Here is a 23,014-nt window from a genome sequence, read left to right as displayed (position 1 = left end):
GATTTTTTTTTTAAACCAACCAACCTATATATTTTTTTTTTCAATTCAATATAACATTCAGTCACTCACTGTAAACATTGTCAAGAAAGTGTATTACTTATATATTTATATATTGATAATGCTAACAAATCACTTGACATACATTTTTAATGCACTTCAGTAATTACTTGACACACTATTTTATTAACATACTTCAACAAGAAAGTCCATATATTGCGATAATTTAATTTTAATCAAAATTAATTAAGTCATCGTGGCACGTCAAATTATCTATTTATACATATATTTTGTGAAAAAAAAAACACAATCTAAATTAAACTTTAGAGTATATTTTATTTGACCATAGTCTCAAATTTTGTTTAAGAACATTTAATTATTCAGATAAATACTCATAATAAAAAATTTAAATACTAACACACATATATACATATTACTAATCAGTAAAAAAATTTAATTTAAATTAATACTTAATAAAAAGAATATAATCTTCACAGTGACTAAATTGAGTCCACAAGCATCTCAAACTAAAATTAATATTATATTGCATTTTCACAGGGACTAAAACGCAATAAACCAAAAATAATAATATAAATAATAATTAATAATAAAAGGCCTGGCTTATCTCCTAAGGGCATTACTGTAATATTCTCAAACTCAAAGGGCATTTATGTTGAAGCCCGCCACTAATAATAGAATAGCCCGTCGCATTCTCTCGCGAGAGAGAGAGAGACCAAAACGATAGCGAGGGCAAAGAGAGAAGAGAGAAGAGGGCTTTCGCGACGCCATTGCTAGGGTTTTCGATCCTTCATCGAGCTTTTAGCAATCATCTCTCCTCTTCATACGCTTCTCTTCTTCTTCTTCTTCTTCTTCTTCTTCTTTTTAAGGTACGTGTTGTCATCTACCCGTTGTCGGCGCCGTGGCGTGGGGTGTTCTTTCTTGGCGCGTGAGTTTGGGTCCCGGAGCGTGGGCGATGGGGGAGCAGGGGAAGGCTAATGGTTCTATTAATTCGATGCAGGTTGGTGTTGTCTAGGGTTTCTGTTGGTTTGGTTTTTCTTGAAATATTGGTTTATTTTGATGCCCTAGATTTGATTGATTCTGTTGGATTTGTTGTTTCATTTGTATGCTCCTTTTGTATGCGGATTCAGAGAGTAATTCTTGTCAGTTGTTGAATTTTGATTTCTTATGCTCGCTTGCTGCGCCTTTTTGGGGGGGGTTATTTTGTTGTTGTTGTTGTTTTTTTTTAATCCCGGTCTTTTATATTACTGGGTGAGTTCAGGAGAGTTGTAATTTCGATAGTTGAATTTGAAGTGTAACTTGAGATTCTTGTTAGTTAATAGAGTGGCAAGACTAAATTGATAAACACCTTATGCGAATTAAGTTGTTGTTGTTTTTATTTTGTGCGCGCGCGTGTGTATGTGTGTGGATGGAATCAGGATCACATAAGAAGTATGCTGTTGCTTGCCAGATTCTTAGTGAAGTAATCAATGGATTTCCGTTGGAAGTGAGGTTCAAGTTCTCTTTCAATGATTATGTGTGAGTCTCAAGGGGTTGTTTTTGACTAATAGTGCCCGCTAGTATTTAGAGGTGGATTGCTTTAGTAGGATTTTTTGGCATGGTTGGCTAAATTCATTTGTAATGTTTGACTGTAAGTTCTGCCCTTTTGCTGGATACCAGGCGAACATTGTGATTTAGATCTAAGTGTTGAGTCTTTCAAAGTGACATGTACTCTAGTGTACTTTGAACATTCTTTGGCCTGGATTACATCATATTCACAATTTGAAGTAAATGGAAATTTTTTGAAATTTAATGTTTTGTGCATGAAACTTCTATAATGCATTAAGAAGCATATTTATATGGCTAGGTATAATCCATATGTTTGGAGTTGCACATTATGCATCGGAATTACAGGGCGTGTCCCTTTTTGGATCGTTTCAAGAAGGTAAAGTAGAGCATGTTGATCTTAGTGGAGCTGGATCTGCATACTCAGTGATATTGTTTACTTGAGAACTTTAATCTAGTTTTTCAGTCAAGGAGCTATTTATTACTCCTATACTGAAATTGTATCTCTTGATCAAATCTGAACTGCCATAATAGTTTTGATACATGGTTTGCCCTTTTTGGATCGTTTCAATCGCACATTTAAAATTTTGAGGTGATGACAAATGACAATGTGTTTTTTGGATCGTTTCAGTAGTGCATAATGCATGCTTTTTTTGGAGGTTGATGACATACATGGTTTGCCCTACATGCCATACATTGTTTGTCCTTTTTGGACTGTTTCAGTAACACATCTAAACTTTTGAGGTGATGACAATGCGCTTATTCCAATTGACGAATTTTGTTATTTGAGTTGGCAGTTTAGGTTTTGAATGTCCTCAGATGTTTTTCTTGACATGTGCTTCCTAGCCCTTCAGGGAACGCTTATTTCTGTTATCAAGTTTTGCTGCTCTTTCATCATCTTCTCTGAGTAATTTTTTGGTTATCTTTTTTACTGTGATATAATTTTTCTTAGCATCATCTACATTCGATTGCCTTTTGTGCTTATATCTAGGTATTCTATTTGTTTGAATATGTCATATTATTGTTCTGACTGATATCTATATATTCAGCGTGTAAAGGTGTACCAATTGAAACATGATGGAAAATGGGATGACAAGGGAACTGGACATGTTTCTGTCGATTATTTAGAGGTAAAGTGCTTCAATGTGTTGGTCTTATTTACATGATTTTGTTATACCCGCGTTTCATGTTTTGAATTTACATGCATGTTTAGGGGAATCTCCGATGTTTTGTTTCTTTTAACTTTTGTTGTTCTACAGTTCATTATTGTGAAATTGTGAAATCTTTTGATGCTTTACCTACATTTCCAAAATTGTGAATGATTTTTGATCTTGACCGTGTTGTTAAGTTCACAACTCTTCTTTATTTGGCAACAAACTGTTGTGTCAGTTGGATAGAGTATATAATAATGACCAATCGTTAGGTATACCCTAATGGATTGTACCAATTTCCATCCTGAAAGAAATTTGAGAGGTTTTGCATTTCTCCATGTGGCTTTTGCTATCATTGATTTTTCTAAAGATATGTTTATCACTTAGGAGTTCCTTTGTTGGAGATTGTGCAATTGGCTTTAATCATCAACTTCTTTGTAGAATTTGTGAAGAATTGGCTACCACTTCAGATGCCACATTGTGCAATAACTTTTGTGTACTGGGTTATTTTTTTGTCTCCCTATTGAGACTGTAATCATAGTGTGTCACTTTCATTGGTCTGAAACTAACATAGTGTGTCACTTTCTGCAATTTGTTCTAATTTGTTGATTTAACTGTATGATTCTCGTTTGTGTCTTTTGAGATTTCCTTGATCAGTAATAGGTCCTTTGATACTTTGTTTTATATTTTATATTTATCATTTCATAATTTTATTTTTTATCTTTTTTGTGTTCTCAGAGATCAGAGGATTTAGGATTGATTGTGATTGATGAGGAAGATCATAATACCTTAATTTCTCATCGCATCTCTTCAGATGAGATATACAGAAAGCAAGAAGGTATGAATGTGTTGTTCTTCATGAATGCCTTTGTTTGTACTGATCATTATTTTCAAATTTCTGATTTTTCTTTAGACACAATCATTTCATGGCGAGATCCAGAGCTCTCGACAGAGGTGGCTCTTAGCTTTCAGGAGCCTACGGGGTGCTCATACATATGGTGATTTTAATTTTGTTTCTTCTTTTATTGGAAGTTCCTGATTGTACTTTCTCTTCTACATTTTTTAACATTTCTATACTGTGGTTTATATTTTGCTGTAGGGATCATATCTGTGGGGTGCAGAGAAATTTGCATTTTAATACTCTTAGTAGTAAGTATTTGTATGTTCTAAGTATTTATAATAAATCATTTGTTGTTTTTGTTATGTAAATTTTTCTCACAAGTTAAATCCTTGTAGATCTTGAGGTTGGCCCTCGTCCAACAATGGAAACTTTTGACTCTGTTGGTCGCTCACATTCAAATGGTAACTATAGGTGTTCTTATCTGTTTTTGCTTTATCTTATGTTTCATTTGTCTGGAGAAGGTATAGTTGATTTAATACTATCATCGCTGAATTAGAGCACACACCTCAATGTGAAAGCATTTTCCTTTTAGAGTGGACGTGATCACTTAGAGGAACTTGTTGCCACAGGGTCAGGCAGGGGTGGCTGGGGGCTACTATTTGTAGTTCAAATTGGAAAATGATACCATTTACATACAAGAGACATGCATCCATAGTTAATGATTTAAAACAATGAAATCTAAAAATTAATTAGAGAAAAATAAGTAATAACTTCTTTCTTAATGTTTGATGAGATCTAGTAGAGATTATGCTTCTGTTTTATGCTTTGCCTCATATTTTCTTGATGGCTTGATTTTTTTGGGATAGGGGAAAAAATTCAGAAATTTGAAAGACATATTTGATGGGATTTGGTTGAAGAACAATTGTTATTTGTATTACACATAACAATTCATGACAAGAGTTGCTATTGCTTCCTTTGGGGAAATTAAACAATTCATGACAAGAAGAAGATTTTTCCTTTGCTCCCTGTGGAGAAATAATTTTGAGATTTTATCACTCTTGGGGCAGCATATTGTGGATATTTCACTTCTCCAAGACTTGAAATGTTATTTGAATTATCTTGTCACCTAGTTCTAAGCAGGGCTTGGCGTGTTTTTTTATTATTCGCTATGTTATTGTAGGCTAGATTGTAAATGTTATGCCGGGCTTATCTGAGTTGAATGAAAACCGCTGCATGCAAAATTTGGGTGTTTTTATCCATGTATGAACTTTGTACTTCCTTTGTGCAGTGGTTATGGTATTTCCCTTTGTGTTCTTTTATTTTATCTATATGTTGGCAGATATATTGATTTGAAACTTGCATATTCCATATCGGCCACCTTATCAGCTTAATACGATATTATGTCTGATACATGTCTACTAGCATCTAATTTTGAGCTGAGTTGCTCTGTTTAGAAGATCTTGTTGCCATGTTGTTCTGACCAGGTTTTAGAAGTTTGGCTTTGAGCTTATATTGGTGTACAGTCATTGGTTCATGTTTGTTACTTACTACAAGTGGACTAAATTCGTTTTGGTTTTGAAAATTTGTGTTTAATTTTGAGAGGAATTTTTGTCTTAAGTTCAGTGGACTGTATCTAAAGAAAGACTAACAAAAGAAAATGCTTTGTGATTAATATAATATTTCTGACATTTATTATTGATGTTGATTAATTGGTAATTATTTTTAAATATTGGTTTAATGGTTAGATTCATTTATTTTTAAAATTTTGGAGAAGAAATTAAGAGTATTCCAAGTTATTTTGAAGGAGGTGTGTGGTTGGGGAGGTCAGAGGATGTTGTGATAAACTAGCTTGTCCCAACATACCCCACAACCAAATACCCCCTTTGCCTTTAATGCTCCTAGTTTGATTCGTGTCATCATGTCTAAATTCTCAGAATTTGTGATCCTCCCTTTTTGGTGTGCAACCTGCCATAGAATGGTTGAGAGTAGTCAAGATTTTTTTGATGTATTGTAATTTAGTTGAACACATAGATTGGGGATGATTTGTTATTCAATTTCATTTTCTTCCTTCATATAAATTGTGTTGTTTGTGCATTAACATGGGTTATTGTTTTCAGATAATGGTTAATTAGTGAATGACCAATCATGTTCCATTTGCAGATGAACCATTTCATGCTGTTAACAGTGAACTGCAAGAGCTACCATCTGTAGAACTATCAACTCTTCCTTTAATTTTGAAGGTGCTGACAATTTATATAATTCGTAAATCAGCATTTTTCATGCTATATCTAGCTTGTATGATTTTTGCTCATACAAGCAAATCAGTTCTTTAATTGTACCAAATCAGTTCTTTAATTAGTTGTTACATTTTCATTCTTTATTTAGTTTTTTTAATCATTCAGTTGTTTGTCCTTAAATTCAAATTTGTCTTTTGCTCTAGAGCTTCATGATTGTATTATTGTTGATTCACCAGGCCCTATATTCTTGTAGCATGTCATTTCTCAATTGCTAAAACATGTAAAAGATAATACACTTGTTTTATTTGGTAATGAACATTTTAGAGGTAAATTCAGTTGGAGTGATGTTCTAACTGATTCCAGATCTTCTGTTGGGTGGGTGACAAATCGTAGCATGGCCCATTAGGACTTGAACACAATATATAGTTATGGGGGTTTGGGTTTTGTATTATAGTGTTTTATGCCTAATTGTGTCAGCTTGTTTAGGACATGGAAATATTTGTGGTAATGCCTACAAACCATCTGAGAAAATCAGTATACTATCATAAGTAGACTTCTCTTGTTATTATGTCCTGCAGAAACATAATATTATTAATGATGAGTCATGATTTCATCTTAAGTTTTTGCTGCATATCTAACTGCATGAGAAAATGATGAATCCAATTTCCACTTAGGTGTAACTAGCATATGATTAGACTACTATGGAAGAAAAAAGATATAAAATCAAATGAAATCTCTCAGACTAAGTAGTGGGTCATCTAGAAAATACTCATTATCTAATAGGATGGACGTAGTAATTATGGCGGGCCATAATATGCTGATGTCAATCATTCTTTTTGATGCATAACATTTACTTCCATTATCAATTGACATGTTTTAGGTTTAGAAGTTGTCTAAGCATTAGAATAATGTGTTTTCGTGCTAGGGGTAGTTTGGTATTTTTATTTTTATTTTTTGTCTGCGTAAGTGTGCCAGATTTGGTGGATTTATTTTGAATTTTGTTGTAAATTGAGTTATCAATAAGTCTAAAAATCTAGATAAGTTTTGGTTTAAATAAGTCTTTTTCCCATTTACGGTCAAACTCTTGCGTAAGTAAGTTCTAATATTTCTGTAAGTGAGATGAGTATTTGTAGGAAAGGAATCAGTGAATTATTCTCATGTTTTTTTTAGCTTAATGTCCTATTTTGAGGTGTGATTGCCTAGCCTTCCTGCATCACTTTATATATAAAGTCTCTGTTAGTTCATTTTTGGGGCAATGATTTTTTTTTAATAATGTTTTATAAATTTTGGTTGTCCAAGAAAGGTAACAGATCCATATTTCTAGTTCAGTTGGGGGCATCATGTATAATTGTTTTGTTTCAATCATAGAAAGTCTCCTTTAGATCCTTGTAGTGATTTTGTTTGATTTCCATTTTATTATGTTTTAACCTACTGTTTTTACATGAATTTGTTTTTCTGTTTCCTTAATGAATTTTTTTTGTAGAAATCAGCTGTTTGGCAGTTAATCTATATTTTTTTTTTTATATTTTGGTTGCCTTGGTGGCATCCAAATGAGTGCTTTTATTGGTTTATTGCTTTCTGGATCTGCATTTTTTGGTGCCTTTATTTTTTTTCTTTTATTTTAAAACCCTTAATAAAGTCCGACATTTTTATTTTTATTATTTGTTGCTTTGTAGATTAGAGAAGTTGTTTAAAACATATAATCCATGGAGCCAGGTCTAATTGCCAGGATATTTCTAAGTTAGAAACCACTGTTCATGTAATCTGTTATTATTTATATATGTTTTTTCCATTTAGGTTGCTATTTTATTAATTTCCATCTCATGCTTTCTTTTTTTTTAAAGACATGTGTACTTAAAAAAAATCAAACTTCTTTGCAGACTCTTCTTGAATGTGGGGTCACAGATCCATTGCGTGTGGCTGACCTAATATTGCAAGATGTAAGTTTTTGCCTAATTTTGCCTGTGCATGTAGATTGTTTTTCATTTTCCGTGTATTGTATGAAACACACTTAAGGTTATTCCCTTATTTCTTCTAGTATGATTTTTTTTGTTGCCAACTTGCCTACAACTGGTGTACTTTCAGTTCAATTGTGAGCATTACCAATGAACTTGGAACTATACTTTTTTCAGACAGTTTACTGTGACAGTCTTTTGAAATGCTATGTGTATGGATAAGCAAACTGAGGATAACATTAAAATTGGAAAAAAAAAACCAAAAAAGACTGCTGAAAACGTATATATTTTATAAATTTTAGACAATGTTTTTTCTTGGGGTATTCACTGTGGTTGGATATGTTATCTTAAATGATGTTGGTGAATCATGACATTTAGCATGCCTCAGCCCTCTTTTTAGCAGTTACTCATAATTTTTGTATATCCACAATTACATTTATGACGCTGAGATTCTACACACTGAGCCATGACCTGGCCAACAATTTTTTGTTACTTTCATTCTAATATATCAGCCTTCAAGAGTTACAGAATTCCATCAGTTATGAGTCTTATGACAGTAGTACCTTTTGATCATGTGCTCCATTGATAAGGAATGTGTGGGGTTAATACTCTTGCTAACCCACAACAATGTGGAACTTATTTCTTGTTGGATGAATGTTGAAAAAGCCAAAACCAACAGTCTAAATTGGAAGTTCTGTGCTATGATGTGTCTTTATAAAACTTTATTGTTGTAGTTCATTATGATATGTAATGAACTATGTTATTTATTTTTTATTTTTATTTGTCCTAAATGGCCTATTTTGTTGTGTATGGTTGGGCCTGAATAACTCCTAAAATAACTACTAACCTGATTACATCTGTGTGTTCTGCTGCATTAGGCTTAATAATACGGTTGTAACTTCTGAGTACATGAGAGTCTTCAAACACTTCAACTTAGTTGATATGGCCCAACATATATATACATGGACACATCATGCGAGACACTTTGAAACACGTCGCCATATTGGTCGAGACTAGTGAACATTATAGGCCTCGTTTGGGTTGGCTTATCGAAAAGACTTTTAAGTTTTGAGTAGGAAGTCATAGTTTCCAAAAAGCTGCCTGCAGCAGCTAAGCACTTTATTTTGTGTTTGTTGTTTTCAGCGTAAACTGTTAAAAACAGCTTTTTTCGTGTCGCTCATGACTAGCTTCCCAAAAAGTCGCTTTTTCAAATTTTTTACGCTTTCTCGCTATAAAAGCCACATAAATAACTTTTTTTCGAACTCCAAGTGCTTAACTTATAAAAAAACACTTCTGAGTTTTCCAAAAGCTCATCCAAACAAGCCCATAGTAAATAAGTTGTTTTTAGATAAATAATACTATGAAGTTTTAAAAAACATTTAAATTAAAATAAAATACAATTTTTATAATGAAAATTCGCAAAAGTTAACTAATGCTTAAGAAAATCATATAGTAATGAAAGATTTATGATTTGAAAAAATAAGTCAGATAAAAAAGATTTTGTGAAATTCAAAAGGATAAAAAAATTGATATGGTGGTTTTAAAAAATGTAAACTTAAAAGTGAAAATGAAAGGAAAAATTAAATGGAAGCCCTCGTGGCTAGTTTGGAATTTGGTTGGAGGAAAGTCGATAGATATTGTAGGGTCATGCTGCTAATATGTGATTCAAATGTGGTGCCACAAGAACATAGATAAATTTTTACCAGTTAGGTATACGTCCATGTGCGGTGCACTGTATCACCTGTGCTGATTTTTTTTCATATTTAAACTTACGCGGTGATTGTCAGTTGGGCGAATTGATGTGATTTAGTGTTTCTTGAAGTCTTTTTCCAAAATCAGAAGAAGAATTGTTTTCTTTTGTTTCTTTGTGTGAAGATAATAAGAAGAACAAGCAAAATAAAGGAAACAATTTCTTTTCTTTTTTTTTTTCTTTCACCATGCTTTATATGTTTCATATTCTTTTTCTTTTAATAATATATATATATATATATATATATATATATTTATATTTCAAGATTTTACACCTTTAATTGACATTTTTCTGTCATACAGCTAGAATTTTTCCCCAAGCTAGTTGATTTATTTAGGATGTGTGAGGACTCAGAAAATATGGATGGCCTACACATGATATTTAGATTGGTGAAGGCAATAAGTAAGTGCCCTTGTTATTTTATAGGCTTTTGGTTATTTTTTGCTCTATTTGTCAATGTTCTTTGACGTGCTGCTTTTTCTCACTTGCAGTTCTTCTCAACAGCCAACATGGTTGTTGATAGAATTTGACATGAGCGAGCCTTGGATATTTACTTGGTTCTCTTTGAAATGTATGTGTTTCTCTGTTTGCTTTATTTCGTCACTATTGCCTAAAGTTTTAGTGGAGATGTATTAAGATGTGCAAATAATTCTTCTGATTGTTAAACCAGGCCAGATGCTGCCTTTTGCTTTTTGTAATTAGATTAATTCTGATTCATCCTTATTGAAGATATGCATTGGTATCACTTCTTCACTATTTTCTTAATCCAGTCACTTCTGTGGTTACCTTTGAAGAATGGTAAAGTTTGTTAAAAAATGTGACAGTGGTCTTCTATACTGTGATTTCAAGGTAAATTATTTCCAAAAATATATGTTTTGGAAGCTCATGCTTTTGACCTTGATGAAGTTTATGATATAATAGCCAGCTTTCTGTAATACATGGCCTTCATTAAATCGAACAATGTGGAGGATGAGATTGTTTTATTTTATTATATATTTTTCTTTTCCCTGAGAGTGATTTTATTTTATTTATTGCAATATGATGGTTTTATATCCATGCATGTGCTAAATTTTTTTGTGAGCATAAATATTGACTGCATTTATGACAATATAATTTGTGCATGTTTCAAGATAGACTTCTTCAATGGGAAAATAGGCACCACTATTAGAAACTGGAAATAATTTTGATTTAGAATTCAGCATAGATGTTTCTCTTGAGAACAGTTGAGGTTCAAATGTCCACAAGATGTGCATCTCTTCTGTAATATTTAATGTACTGTTAGTTAGAGATATTTAGAAGTGATGTTTCTCTATTTTTGCAGCTGTAGTCATAAATGTTGGTTTACAATTGGCATCATTAGAGAGATGGTGCTGCTTTTAGTTGATGCAATAACAGTGACTGGATTCTAATAGAGTAGTTTCTGCTAGCCTTTATGACTATTTGATGGCCTTTTTAGCACCATTATGCTAGAGTGTGTAGGAAGCCACCCTAGTGTATCTTGTATACAACTTCAGAATCTTAAGTTTTGACTCGGAAACTTTATGTCAGTGTTGCCTGATCATATTTTGTGATCTTACAAGGAAGACACTTCTTGTGAGTTTACGATTTGCCTTATCTGCCATGCCAGGAATGTGTTGGTTCAAAGTAGACTTACATTTTGCACTTCCAGCCTTCCAGGATTTTGTGGGGCAGATTGTGTGGTGTCATTTTAGTAATCTTTTAGTGTATCATGCTGATTAGTTACTCTACTTCTCCCGCCTTGGTTATACAGATGACCCCGACATCCCTCAAGTGCAAAATCATCGGTCTTTCTTAAAGGAGCATGCGATTTTCAAGGAGGTAATTTTGTTTCCTGGATACGTGTAAATCTATATTTACTCTATATTTGGTACCTGAAGAACCGAATTTGCTTGCAGGCTATCCCTATTAAAGATCCTTTGGTATTGTCAAAGATTCATCAAACCTATCGAATTGGGTATATAAAGGTGAGAAGGCTTACCTTCATGAATATTTGGACCATGATCATTTTCTTTATGCTTATGTCATGGGTTCTTTCTGATTTGTCAGGATGTTATTTTGCCAAGAGTATTGGATGAGGCAACTATTGCAAGTCTCAGTGCCATCATTCAAGCAAATAATGCTACTGTAAGGATCAGAGTTTTACTTCCGCACATATTAATCTGGGTTGATGTTATCATCATCTTGTGATACTGTATTTGATATAGGTTGTTTTGTTGCTAAAAGATGATACTTCCTTTATTCAAGAATTATTTGCAAGGATGAAATCACCCTCCATATCTGATGAATCAAAGAGAAACTTGGTAACTTTATTTTCCCCTGTACTTTTCTTCTGTTAGCAAACCTGTATAGCATTTGTCCTCCTTGTATGTTGCCTTTGCCATGGTTTTTCAAATCTTGCACATGATATGCTATTTGTGTTAGACACCAGCCTCGTTAAATTCAATAAAAGTTTTTGATGTTTTTAATTGATTCTTTCCTAGCATGCTCGATTTTGGGCAGCTAGCTCATTTGATTTTCCGCAGAACTTTTGCTACAGTTTTTCATTTTTTTTGCATGAGTTTCCACAGTGTCCGGCTTATCTTCAGCCTGTGAACTTAGCTGATGCTAGTTGCCATAAAACATCTTTTAGTCTATTTTTTTTATCTCTGTGGCGGTTATGGTTACTGTAGCCTAACAAGCTGTTCAACGTATTGTTGACCTATCCATCCAAGCTTGACTGCAAGTTTAAGCAAGTGTCGTGCATCTAGTTACTTATGCCAAGTGGTAGTATCTTGACCCATACTTGAACTCTGTCACCGGTATCTCAAATAAATATTCTGTGAACAATCAAGCTTATGGAAGGTATTTGATTGTGCTGAATGAATCTTTTCTTTCTTGAAGTATTATTGGACTATATTGGAGTTTCCAATAACTTGTGTGCCTTGTTAGGCTTACTGTTGTTGAATTTGATATTAAATGGTGATTACTGGTTGTGTAATGTAAACATGATTGATTCTCCATGGTATATCAGAAGCAGTTTGATGCATAGCCTGCATTTTTCTTTAATAATTATAGCCTCTCATAGCTAGAGAAACTGACTGGGAAACATTTGACAATGTGTTCTGCAAAATTAATGCTTTCAAGCTTGTCTACTCTAGCCATTCTCTGTGCATGCAGAGTGTATACACATTCATTTGTGAACTTAAAGTTCTGATGTTTATTTAATATCTTCCTTTAGTTTGCTTGTGGTGTATTTATGTTCGTATCTTCTTCTCCCAGGTGTTGTTTTTCCATGAATTTTGTGCTTTAAGCAAGAGTTTGGCACTTGGACAGCAGATGCGGCTATTTCGGTACCGTATTCATCTACTCCTTTCCCTATATATAAACTATGTTTCTTTTATAATTTTTTCCCCTTTGGTATACTGTATTTAGGACAAGTGAATGCCAATTCAATTCTTGGTTTTGGAGCTGTCACAATTTTGTAATTTTCATAATCATGTTAACCTTCATTTCCATACGGCTTCATTATTTTATCATAACTGACATAACATTCCTTCCCTTCACGACCATAAGAGAACCGACACTAATCATCCTTAATAAACCAAATGTTGAGATGGCGCCTGCATTTCCTCATCCAGATATGTTCATTTCTTGGTTGAGAAGCTCAATATACACCAGTGTTGTTGGGTTGCAAGTATCAGGGGAAATTTCCCTGTAATAATTATATATGTATATGGATCCTGGAATTCAGATACAGTTAAGCAAGCAGATTGAATCATGTGCTTCGCATTTTTTGTAAGGACCTGAACTCATTCTTCATGATTTCTTTTACTACATGAAATCAACTTGCTTGGTTGGGCCACATAATCACATTCTGTTGCACATGCTGAAAAGCCTAATCCCTCATGTCTTAATTCATCCAATGAAAGATTTTAGTTTTCATCATTTATTTTGTTTTATTTTATAGTTTCATTTGGAGTGAAAGTTTTGAGTTTTGTGGGTTACATGCACATGTAGTTATTACCCCATTATTGGTTTTCCATAAATTCTCATAGCCAGCACTTACCAGAAAATGCTGGAGACTTATATTGATATCTTGATAACATTGATATGGCAATATAATTTGCTGTCATGTGTCCTAAGTCTTGAATTGCCTCTTTTGCTTCATATGTCTTCGTTATGGTCCTTTGGGATGGTTTCATTATCATTTCAAACTTTTTTTACTCTTAGCATTTTGTTTTAAACTTGTTTTAATAATCTCACAATATTTTCTGCTTTCAGAGACCTTGCTAGTGAAGGTGTATTTGACATCATTACAAGCATGTTGCAGAGCCAGGATAGGAAGCTTGTGTCAATTGGGTAATATGCATCCTTTTTTATTTTAGCTTAGTCTATTTATTAATTGTAAGTTTTATTGCTATTACCTTTGTAGGACCGGTCTGTTAGCTAATGTTAGTCAATTGAATATACAGGACAGATCTCCTTTTACTTTTCCTCAACCAAGATCCTAACCTTCTGAGGTCGTATGTTATTCAACCTGAAGGGAATGCGCTTCTTGGACTTTTGGTATGCCACATGACTTATGTCTCAGTCCTGCATTACTCATGTGCTTTGGATTCTATATGTTATGCATGAACTGGATGTCTTGTGGATTTTCCTTTTTTGTTATTTATTTCTTTTGTTTTAATCATCTTTGTGTGCATCACTTATACATAGTTCAAGGACTTCATGATTCATGGTGTTAAAATACAGTTTTGTTTTTTGAACTGAAAACTGAAACTTTTGTTTCTGTTAAACATTGTTGCTGTTCTCCTAGCAGTCTTGCTCATCTGGATTGAGTTTATTACTTGTTTCATGTTGTTGTTTATCTTCTTGCATCATTGTTTTGGGGGTTTTCTTTATAAATACCTGGCAAAATGGGCTTCAAATATTGCATGTTTTTAACTGTTGGTATTATTAGTATGGTTATCTTCAGGATATTTATGCAATGTTTGACTTGGTACTTGGAGGTCTGTGCATTTGTTTTTTATGTGTATCAGGCATTGTTCTTTGAGCATGGAATTTTTATGTGGTGTGTGTTTTTCCATGTTTGCCCCCAGGTTAAAGGTTTAGTCACAGACTTTGGTGAGGATATGCATTGTCAATTTCTTGAAATTGTACGGATTTTGTTGGACTCCCACACGTTGTCCGGATCACAGGTGGTTTTGATTATTCAGTTTTTTTTTATTTTCAGAAGCTGTACTTAGTCCTTATTTAATCAACCCTCCAAGATGTGGATTTTATGATTTATGGCTCTTGGTTATATAGCACTTGTTGCTAGGTTTTGTGCATTTATTTGTCTAACCCTTCTTTGATGTTTGTCCAAAAATAACCCATCCACTCAATCTATACATTATAGAGGGAGGAATAATAAATGGAAGAAATTCTCCAAAAGGCAAATGCCTATGAAGATCAGGGAGTTTTGGTTACCAATATCTTATTTGATGTGTTTTTTTGGGGCTATTTCCAGAGGGTGCAATTCTCATGTTATTTATTTGAGAATATTTTTTAAATAATCTGTTAGATCATTTTTTTTTATAAGAAATTCCTGATTTCCAGCACTCTGTTTACTGGAATCTTATCTCTGACTTTTAATACACAAGTATTGGGTATGCACTAATATTTAGCTTAGAGCATGTTGCCTTTCTGGCATTTTAAACGTTTCAAATATTTAACAATGAGGAATCATTACCCATCTGACTGTTCAAATTTGTGCATTATCATTTAATTGATCACTGCAGAGCTATTTTACTTTTTTAGTTCTTTTAAATTTACCTAACTGGTTACATATGGTGATGAATAGTCGTTTCAGAGGGATACCATCATAGATATATTCTATGAAAAACATCTGGATCAGTTAATAGATGTCATAACATCATCCTGTCCCTCAACAAGTATTTCACACAAAAGCTCCAAATCAGTCTCTTCTAGTAGAAGACTAAACGCTCGTGGTGTTACAAAGCCTGAAATTTTATTGAACATCTGTGAACTGCTGTGCTTTTGTGTGCTTCACCACCCTTACAGAATAAAGTAAGTTGTGGTTGGATTAACTGGTTGAACTTTGCTCTTCTTTTAGATATTTTACCCTTCTGTAACATGTTCTTATTTCATCTTTTAGGTGCAACTTTCTTATGAATAATGTTATAGAGAAAGTGTTGCTCCTGACACGTAGAAGAGAGAAGTTTCTCGTAGTGGCAGCCATTCGATTTATGCGAGCCATTGTCTCCCGTAATGTGAGTTTGTTGTGTTACTCCATGTATTGGCATACATATTTCTGAAGAAAAAAAATTCATAATTGACTTCTTCCTTTTGTACACAGTTCAACTAGTATGATAATCATCTTTGCTTGAGAAAGCCTAAAAAGTAATGCCTGGGTTGTTCACAACTAGGCTGGCCAACTTGGGAATTGAAGTCAACTCAGCCAACCTTGTAAATGTAACATGCCCAAATCAACTCAGGTTAAAATTTTTGGGGTGGCTGTTCAACATAGTTGTTGAGATTTAAATTCTTCATTATAGTTTTTATAGTACTAAATGTAGATGGCTTGTCAGTCTCTATGCCCTGTCGTAATATTTTCCAAATCTAGGTGGCCAATAATCTGCACCAGAGATTGAGTCATTTATGATTCCACATCATCGATATGGCTTCTATTTAGGTTTTTTCGGAGTACTTCTGACGATTCTCCTAGGCACCATGGACATTTTGGCCAATTAAATCTTTTTGGCCTTGGCCTGTTCATTATCATAGCTTTAAATACTAATGTTTGTGGTCTGGAACTAGTTGGCCTTGGGCTTTTCATGGCCCTTGTTTTTCCCTATCAACTGAACTTTCTCTACTAATTTCTCATGTGTTGATTTGATGTGAATGTTGTCAGAGGTGATAATTCTGGAATACATAAGATCATTCTGTAGTGTATTATTTAACTTGAGTAGCTTGTATCCATTAACTGTTCAAGCAGATATTTTCCATGTTTGGGTTTAGTGTTATACACTGCTGCAACAGATTATGTTAAAATGAGCTTCTGTCAGGATGATCATCTATTTCGTCATATTGTCAAAAACAACCTTCTGAAACCAATTATAGACAGTTTTATTGGGAATGGCAGTCGATATAATATGCTGCATTCAGGTGTTCTAGAGCTTCTTGAGTACATTCGCAAGGTATTCTTCTCAATCTCTTGGTTCTTTGTTTAGTACTTTGTGGATATTATATTGGACCTTGTGCTCTCAGCCTCTATTTTATTTCGCAGGAAAACATCAAGATCCTCATCCTGTATGTAGTTGACACTTTCTGGGTTCAACTCATGAGGTTTGAGCATTTAGGGTCTATTCAAGGACTTAGAGTTAAATATGAGCAGGTGGAGTCTTAAGTTATTTAATCTTTCTTTTCAAGTTTTTGCAAAATTTGCCAACAAATTTAGTTTCGTTTCATTAGAAGTTAAAATTTTTTCTAGCTATTACAATTGATCTGTGGCTGACTTCCTGGTTCATATTTAATTGACAGACCCTTGAGAGTTGTGACATCAAGAACGGTCCAAATGTAACAGACCCCAGAAAAAGGATTGATGAACGGGCTCTTGAAAAGGAAGAAGAAGATTACTTCAATGAGGACAGGTTTGTTTGATCTGCTGCATTTTGTCAAGTTTTCTCTCTTTTCTACATCTGATATCTGTTCATTTTGTACAGTGATGAAGAAGATTCAACTACTGCTCATTCATCTCGCACATGGGACCAACGCACCCGTACTAGTTTGCCCAATGGAAATAAGGCTAACTATTCGTCTTTAAGGTATTTCCGTATGAGCCCACATTTCTGTTTAGATGCACCATGATTAGACCCTGTGGTTACTTGAAATGTAGTTAGTTATCTCCCACAAGAGCGTCTTTTGGACTTTTGAGAATCATAAGCTGATTAAGAGGCTAGTCTTGTGCATTAGCAATTTCTTTTCCCCTTCTCTCTTTCATTTGTGGGGAATATTCTTTTGCGTTTATTGTGCATATAACTTTTTTTTACTGTACATTGATGTAGGCCTGCATCTGGTGGTCTTGTGGACTACGAAGATGATGATGACGAGGATGATGATTACAACCCTCCTCCTAGAAAGCCTGAAGCATCTGGAGGAGATGACAGAGAATCTACGAAGTCAAAACGTAAATTAACTTCCAAGGCTGATTGCGAAGACAAGGATTTTGAGATTGGCAAGAAACGTAGACTGGACCAGAATTTTAGTGACAGCAATAATGTTTCCCCTCCTGCTGGCTCCCTTTGCACTGACATTGATTTTCCAAATAATACTCAGTTGTGTGATGCAACTCTAACCACAGAAAACGACGACCGTTTACACGAGAACAGAGGTGACGATGAAGAAAGCCCAAGTTCACAAAATTGTCATGAAAGTCAACCTGAAGCTGCAGATATGAGACAATCAAGTAGTGATGATTGTCCATTGGCAGCACCAATGAACAATTCTTCACCTGATATGGTTGTGAACGGTGCTAGTTCAGAGCCGTATTCTGTGAGATAACGCCGCATCGTCTTACCTGCTGTATTTATCTGTGGGAGAGTCAGCGCTAACAATACTGACTGTTCGGCGGAAAGGGTTATATGGCCGGCACCCGGACTGAAAATGTCAATGTTTATCAGCTCAGACCTGTGCCAGTCTCAGCAATGCATGACCAACAAGCAAAAGTATGATCTTCTTTAAGAGTGGGTTGGCCCACAATTAGCTTAAGAAGTGGTATCTACAGTTATATGTTAAACAATCCAGTATGATTCTCCATATTTTTATGTGTGCAATGACATGAGCACCACTTCTGCTGCTATTTTTTAATTTCAAAAATTTTGTGTTGCTAGTTTTTAGCTTAAATCTGTGGAAAAACACAGAGCAAGACTTTTTCTTTTTATCACAAATAACCCCCAGGACTTGTATTTCATTCTATATATATAGACAGTTTTTGATGCAAATGTTTTTCATGTTTTAACATTTAAGCTGTTTTATCCCTTCCAGGCCATGTACAAGTGAAATAGTTGTTATTTGTCTAATTTCCCATATTATAATTTATCATTAGGAGCTGAATTATTATTATCTCACAAAATTTATGTTTTTCTTGTTTATGTAATAATTCCATGTTAGCTGTTAGTTTTCTTGCCATTCTTTCTTTTGTAGCATGGATTGCTTGAACTGGTATGCAGTATTCCCCATTTAACAGATTCTATTAATGTCTCAAGGCTTATTTATCTAAAAAGTTGTTGCATGTGTATTTTTTTCAAAAAGTCGATTTTTTTAAAAAAATAATAAATAAATAAATAAATCTCAAAAATTGATTTCAGCGGCACGTGCCGAAAGGGAGCAGTTACACAACAAACCTCGAGTGAAGCGCCAACAGTGACACGTGCCATATCAAATGACACGTGTCATGCTGACCTCCTCCTCTGACTCGCCAGTCTCCGAGAGACGAGCTCCTTCTTTTTTTTTGTTTCATTCTCCATATCCACCTCCCCATTCTCTCTGATTCAGTGATTCTCTCGATCTCAATCTCTTTCTCCATTGTTTAGTTTTTATTACTATTTACTAGCTAGTAACATTAGAAGTAGTAGTAGTAGTAGTAGAAGAAGAAGATGAGCAACGGGATGCTGGAGACGAGGACGCTGCTGGACGAGCTCCGAGATCTGGAAAAGGGCTGGCCCTTCGATCTCGGTCATCCCCTCCTCAATCGCATCGCCCACACCTTCCTCAAGGCCGCCGGGGTTCTCTCTCTCTCTCTCTCTCTCTCTCTCTCTCTCTCTTAATTAATTCCTCTTCTAAATTATTATAAGAAAATGAAATGAATTAAATAAAAAAGGACTTTGCTTTTCTTTTGTTTTTTACCACACTTTTTTTTACCTTATTTGTGTTATTTTTTAATAATATATATATATATTTTAAGTTTCTCAATCCGTGGTTGACACACAGCATGTGATATTAGTTGAGATTTCAAGGGTGCATTTGTAAATCTTTCAATTGGGGGAGGAAAAGTTCTTTTCCATTTTTAAATTCTGATCCTTTTTTTTTTGTTAATTTTTTATTTTTTTTAAAAAATTAATTAGTCCATGGTAAACACTAACAGATAATTATGAAATCTTTGAAATTCCAAGTGTGCATTTATAAAACATTCCCATCACCGTCTTTATTCTGATTCTTACGAGCAACCCCTTTTTTTTAATAATAATTAAATAAATCATATCAAATATGCTTTTTTTTTTTAATTCTTTTTCCCAGTATTTTTTTATTAATTTCATTTTTGAAGTTATTATTATTATTATTATTATTCGATATCTTTGAAGCCATCGTTAATACTTAAATAGAGAATTTGAAAATTAGTTTATATTAGTTGTTATTATACTTACGATTAGGTCCCTCTTTTTTATTATATTTCTTTTTTTTAGATCGGCGCGACTCAGGCGGTGGCGCGGGAAGCTTACTTGACCGCCGTAGAAGGTAATAATAGAAATAGGGGTATTTTCGTCATTTGAGTTATGTGGTGTGATCACTAACTCGGTGAGCTTACCGACCCTGCAGGTGCCGGGTTGGAGACCGGGCCGGTGCCCGATATCAATAGCGCCGTCAAGAGACCACGGTTCCCTGATCTCAGAGGTTCATATTTAATTAATATATTTTATGTGAAAATTTTCGTATATACCCTTATAATATATCAAATATAAATCTCACTCACACACACACATCAAATATGAATTATATAACAAATCATGTTATCAAACTAATTAAGAAGTATTTACACTTGTAATAATTTTATCAGCAATTGTAAAAAAAACCTTATAGAAGTCAAGAGTGACTATTTATTGCACCTTTTCCACAGATATTCTTGGTTGTTGAAAAATATCTTTGAATTTTTAATTTTTCTTATATACACTTTGGTGTTTTTTTTTTTTGGCTAGAAGACGCTCATCTTCAAGCTCTCAACTTTCTTAGTCAATTTTAGAAATTTAGAGGGTTTATGGAAAAAAATGGAGTTATACTTAAAAATATATTAACAAGATTACAATGTGTTTATATATAGGACTGGTAATCTAGTTAAATCTAAAACCTTCACTATAATCCAGAGGCTATGATCATCATAAATGGGAGAAAACAGGTTCTACATTAATTTACATTAAAAACAGTAGTACTTATATAAACAAACAACTGTTAGATAATGATCCAACGACTGTAAGAGGGACGTTTCTAGAGAACAGTAATAACGCCCTAGATTATCATCTCCCTGCACTTATATAAACAAACAACCAATTGTTGGATAATGATTCAACGGCGGTAAAAAAGAACGTTTCTAGAGAACAGTAAGTAATCTAGGGACATCCTAGATTACCATTTTCCATATATATATATTGGTGCAAATTTCCTTTTTTATCTATTAGGAAAAAAAGAACTTGTTATTTATAAGAAATCGCTAAATGAGTACAATTACAAACTGTGGCATTGCAGGGGAGAACTCAAGGAAGTCCCTTGAGGCACTGGTGAGTTATCAGCATTATTATTTTTATTATTCTTTAAATTTTCAGAGACAACAATAATGTTTTTCTCTATGCTTGTCTTCAGGTGAAGAACACTGGCAAGGAATCATTCCAATGGGGTAAATTGTCCTTTTTTTTCCCTGTCACTTTTATTTGTTATTCTAGATCATTTTGTTGTTGTTTGAATGTAATTATAAATAGATGATTTTGAAGTGCTTGTTTTATTTTTGTTATTATTTTGATGATGATGTTCAGGATTGGCTGCTGGAATGTACTCTGGTCTTACTTATGGTTTAAAAGAGGCTCGCGGAACTCATGACTGGGTTAGTTTCTGAATTCTTATTGTTTATTGTATGTTTTGATTGTTGAGCTAGTTTTTGTTCATCTTGTTCTTTGGAATCTAATTTAAAAATTATAGTTTTTCTGATGGTCATGAGTTGGTAAATAGGGCATGCTAATTTTACTCGTCCTTTTTACCTTCAATTGCATTTACACTGCTGGTTTCATTCAAATTAAGTAATTAATTAAATAATTCTTTCATTGTAGAAGTAGTGTTCTATTGATCTTGTTTGTTTATATCTATTTATGAAAATGATACTTCTTGGTAATTTTCAATGCATATTGTTATATGTATATATATATATATATATATATATGTAACATTTATAGGCAGTGTATTAATGGTATGAATTCATCATACCAAAACTATGAGCATCAGTAAGAACTATAGATCAGGAATTATAAATATATCAACCTATATTACATTTGGAAGTTAAAATTTTATTCGGTCAAATTTGTGAATAAAATATATATATATGAAATTTTACTATCATTGTTAAATGAGATATTGGAGAAAACCGAATTCATACATGGTATTTTCGAATGGATAAATATATATGTAATTTCGTTTGAAATTTCGTTGATAAAGAAGTCTTGGTATACTTGTTTTATTTTAGTTGTTTGCATTATGCATTTATATTAATTTGAATACATGAATGTATCAATCAACTCTTTGGTTGTATATGCTATTTTTTCAGTAACATTTTGATGAACAAAACTCATTTTGGTGAAATGATCAAAGTTTTTTTTTTTTTACAACGAGATTGTCATATGATAAGTATATAATTTCCTTTTCTTTTCTGCAGAAAAACAGTGCCGTTGCCGGGGCGATCACCGGAGCTGCTCTGGCATTGACCGCGGAGGATGCATCTCATGAACAGATAGTTCAGTGTGCGATCACCGGCGCCGCTCTATCCACCGCTGCTAATGTTCTCGCCGGAATGTTTTAATGAGAATGAAATGGTCTTTAGTGTTTCATTTCTGTGTTTTATTCCAATGTTTAAACTTCAGACAGTCTTTGCTCTTGTTTTGAGGTTTTTTTTTTGTCTGAACTTTTTTAAAGTGAATGAGGTTGTTTTCTTATGAGAATTGCAAGCTCATTTCTAGGACTATTGATTCTGTTTTTTGTGATGTATTTGTTAATGTTTGATGATATTTGTTTCCTTTTATTTTACTTTCAGTTTAATTTTAAAGAAAAGTTATCATATTTAGCATTGTGAATATAATTTTATAAAAAAATAAAAAACATTGCAATTTAGTTTAACAGGAATTAAAGCATTGATAAGAATATTAAATTTGGTTATATATCTGTATATTCTATCTGAAATTAAAACTCACCTATAAAATTCAAACTTATGACAAATTTTTAATCCTTTTAATTTAAGTAAAGGAGATAAGATAAATCTGTTAGTATAAATAGTGAATTAATTAATTAATTAATTAGTGGTGATGCATCTACAAATAAAGGTTTTTCATTGTGCTTCTCCAAGTCTCCTAATGAACTCAAAGATGATGTTTTGTGTGTTCTAAAGAGCCTTTGGAAAAACTTTAATAATATTTGTATTTTTTTTTCCTAGTTTATATCTAACCACTTTGATTGATATCTATCTATCTATGTTCTCAGTTTTGAAAGTT

General features: G+C 33.4%; 2 protein-coding genes across 2 annotated transcripts; both read left to right on the top strand.

Annotated features, from left to right (window-relative positions):
- The first annotated feature begins 714 nt into the window (after nt 1-714).
- LOC120273735 (serine/threonine-protein phosphatase 4 regulatory subunit 3-like) lies at nt 715-18,496 on the top strand. Its single transcript, XM_039280439.1, has 25 exons — nt 715-1,015; nt 2,610-2,690; nt 3,450-3,549; nt 3,625-3,709; nt 3,811-3,860; nt 3,948-4,013; nt 5,713-5,792; nt 7,670-7,729; nt 9,797-9,896; nt 11,122-11,189; nt 11,235-11,333; nt 11,411-11,479; nt 11,562-11,639; nt 11,720-11,815; nt 12,774-12,844; nt 13,776-13,853; nt 13,967-14,060; nt 14,594-14,692; nt 15,337-15,563; nt 15,652-15,766; nt 16,562-16,693; nt 16,783-16,890; nt 17,037-17,146; nt 17,219-17,320; nt 17,561-18,496. Exons 1-25 carry the CDS (start codon nt 971-973, stop codon nt 18,054-18,056), a joined length of 2,709 nt encoding a protein of 902 aa, XP_039136373.1. The 5' UTR covers nt 715-970; the 3' UTR covers nt 18,057-18,496.
- A 508-nt stretch (nt 18,497-19,004) lies between these two features.
- On the top strand, nt 19,005-22,477 carry LOC120273963 (outer envelope pore protein 16-2, chloroplastic). The gene is made up of 7 exons (XM_039280713.1): nt 19,005-19,279; nt 19,958-20,009; nt 20,091-20,165; nt 21,012-21,043; nt 21,126-21,159; nt 21,296-21,363; nt 22,186-22,477. The coding sequence occupies exons 1-7, from the start codon at nt 19,151-19,153 to the stop codon at nt 22,327-22,329; spliced, it is 534 nt and encodes a 177-aa protein (XP_039136647.1). The 5' UTR covers nt 19,005-19,150; the 3' UTR covers nt 22,330-22,477.
- Nucleotides 22,478-23,014: the final 537 nt, after the last annotated feature.

The sequence above is a fragment of the Dioscorea cayenensis genome, chromosome 12, assembly GCF_009730915.1.
Source record: "Dioscorea cayenensis subsp. rotundata cultivar TDr96_F1 chromosome 12, TDr96_F1_v2_PseudoChromosome.rev07_lg8_w22 25.fasta, whole genome shotgun sequence".
NCBI classification, from domain to species: Eukaryota; Viridiplantae; Streptophyta; class Magnoliopsida; order Dioscoreales; family Dioscoreaceae; genus Dioscorea; species Dioscorea cayenensis.
Note: the sequence above shows the minus strand (reverse complement) of the source record. Positions and strands in the feature narration are given on the sequence as shown.

Coding starts and splice junctions, on each gene's coding strand:
- LOC120273735 (XM_039280439.1), top strand. CDS start 971: ATGGGGGAGCAGGGGAAGGCTAATGGTTCTATTAATTCGATGCAG. Junction 5,793..7,669: donor CTCTTCCTTTAATTTTGAAG/GTGCTGACAATT, acceptor ACTTCTTTGCAG/ACTCTTCTTGAATGTGGGGT. Junction 14,693..15,336: donor ACACGTTGTCCGGATCACAG/GTGGTTTTGATT, acceptor GGTGATGAATAG/TCGTTTCAGAGGGATACCAT.
- LOC120273963 (XM_039280713.1), top strand. CDS start 19,151: ATGAGCAACGGGATGCTGGAGACGAGGACGCTGCTGGACGAGCTCCGA. Junction 19,280..19,957: donor CCTTCCTCAAGGCCGCCGGG/GTTCTCTCTCTC, acceptor TCTTTTTTTTAG/ATCGGCGCGACTCAGGCGGT. Junction 20,166..21,011: donor ACGGTTCCCTGATCTCAGAG/GTTCATATTTAA, acceptor GTGGCATTGCAG/GGGAGAACTCAAGGAAGTCC.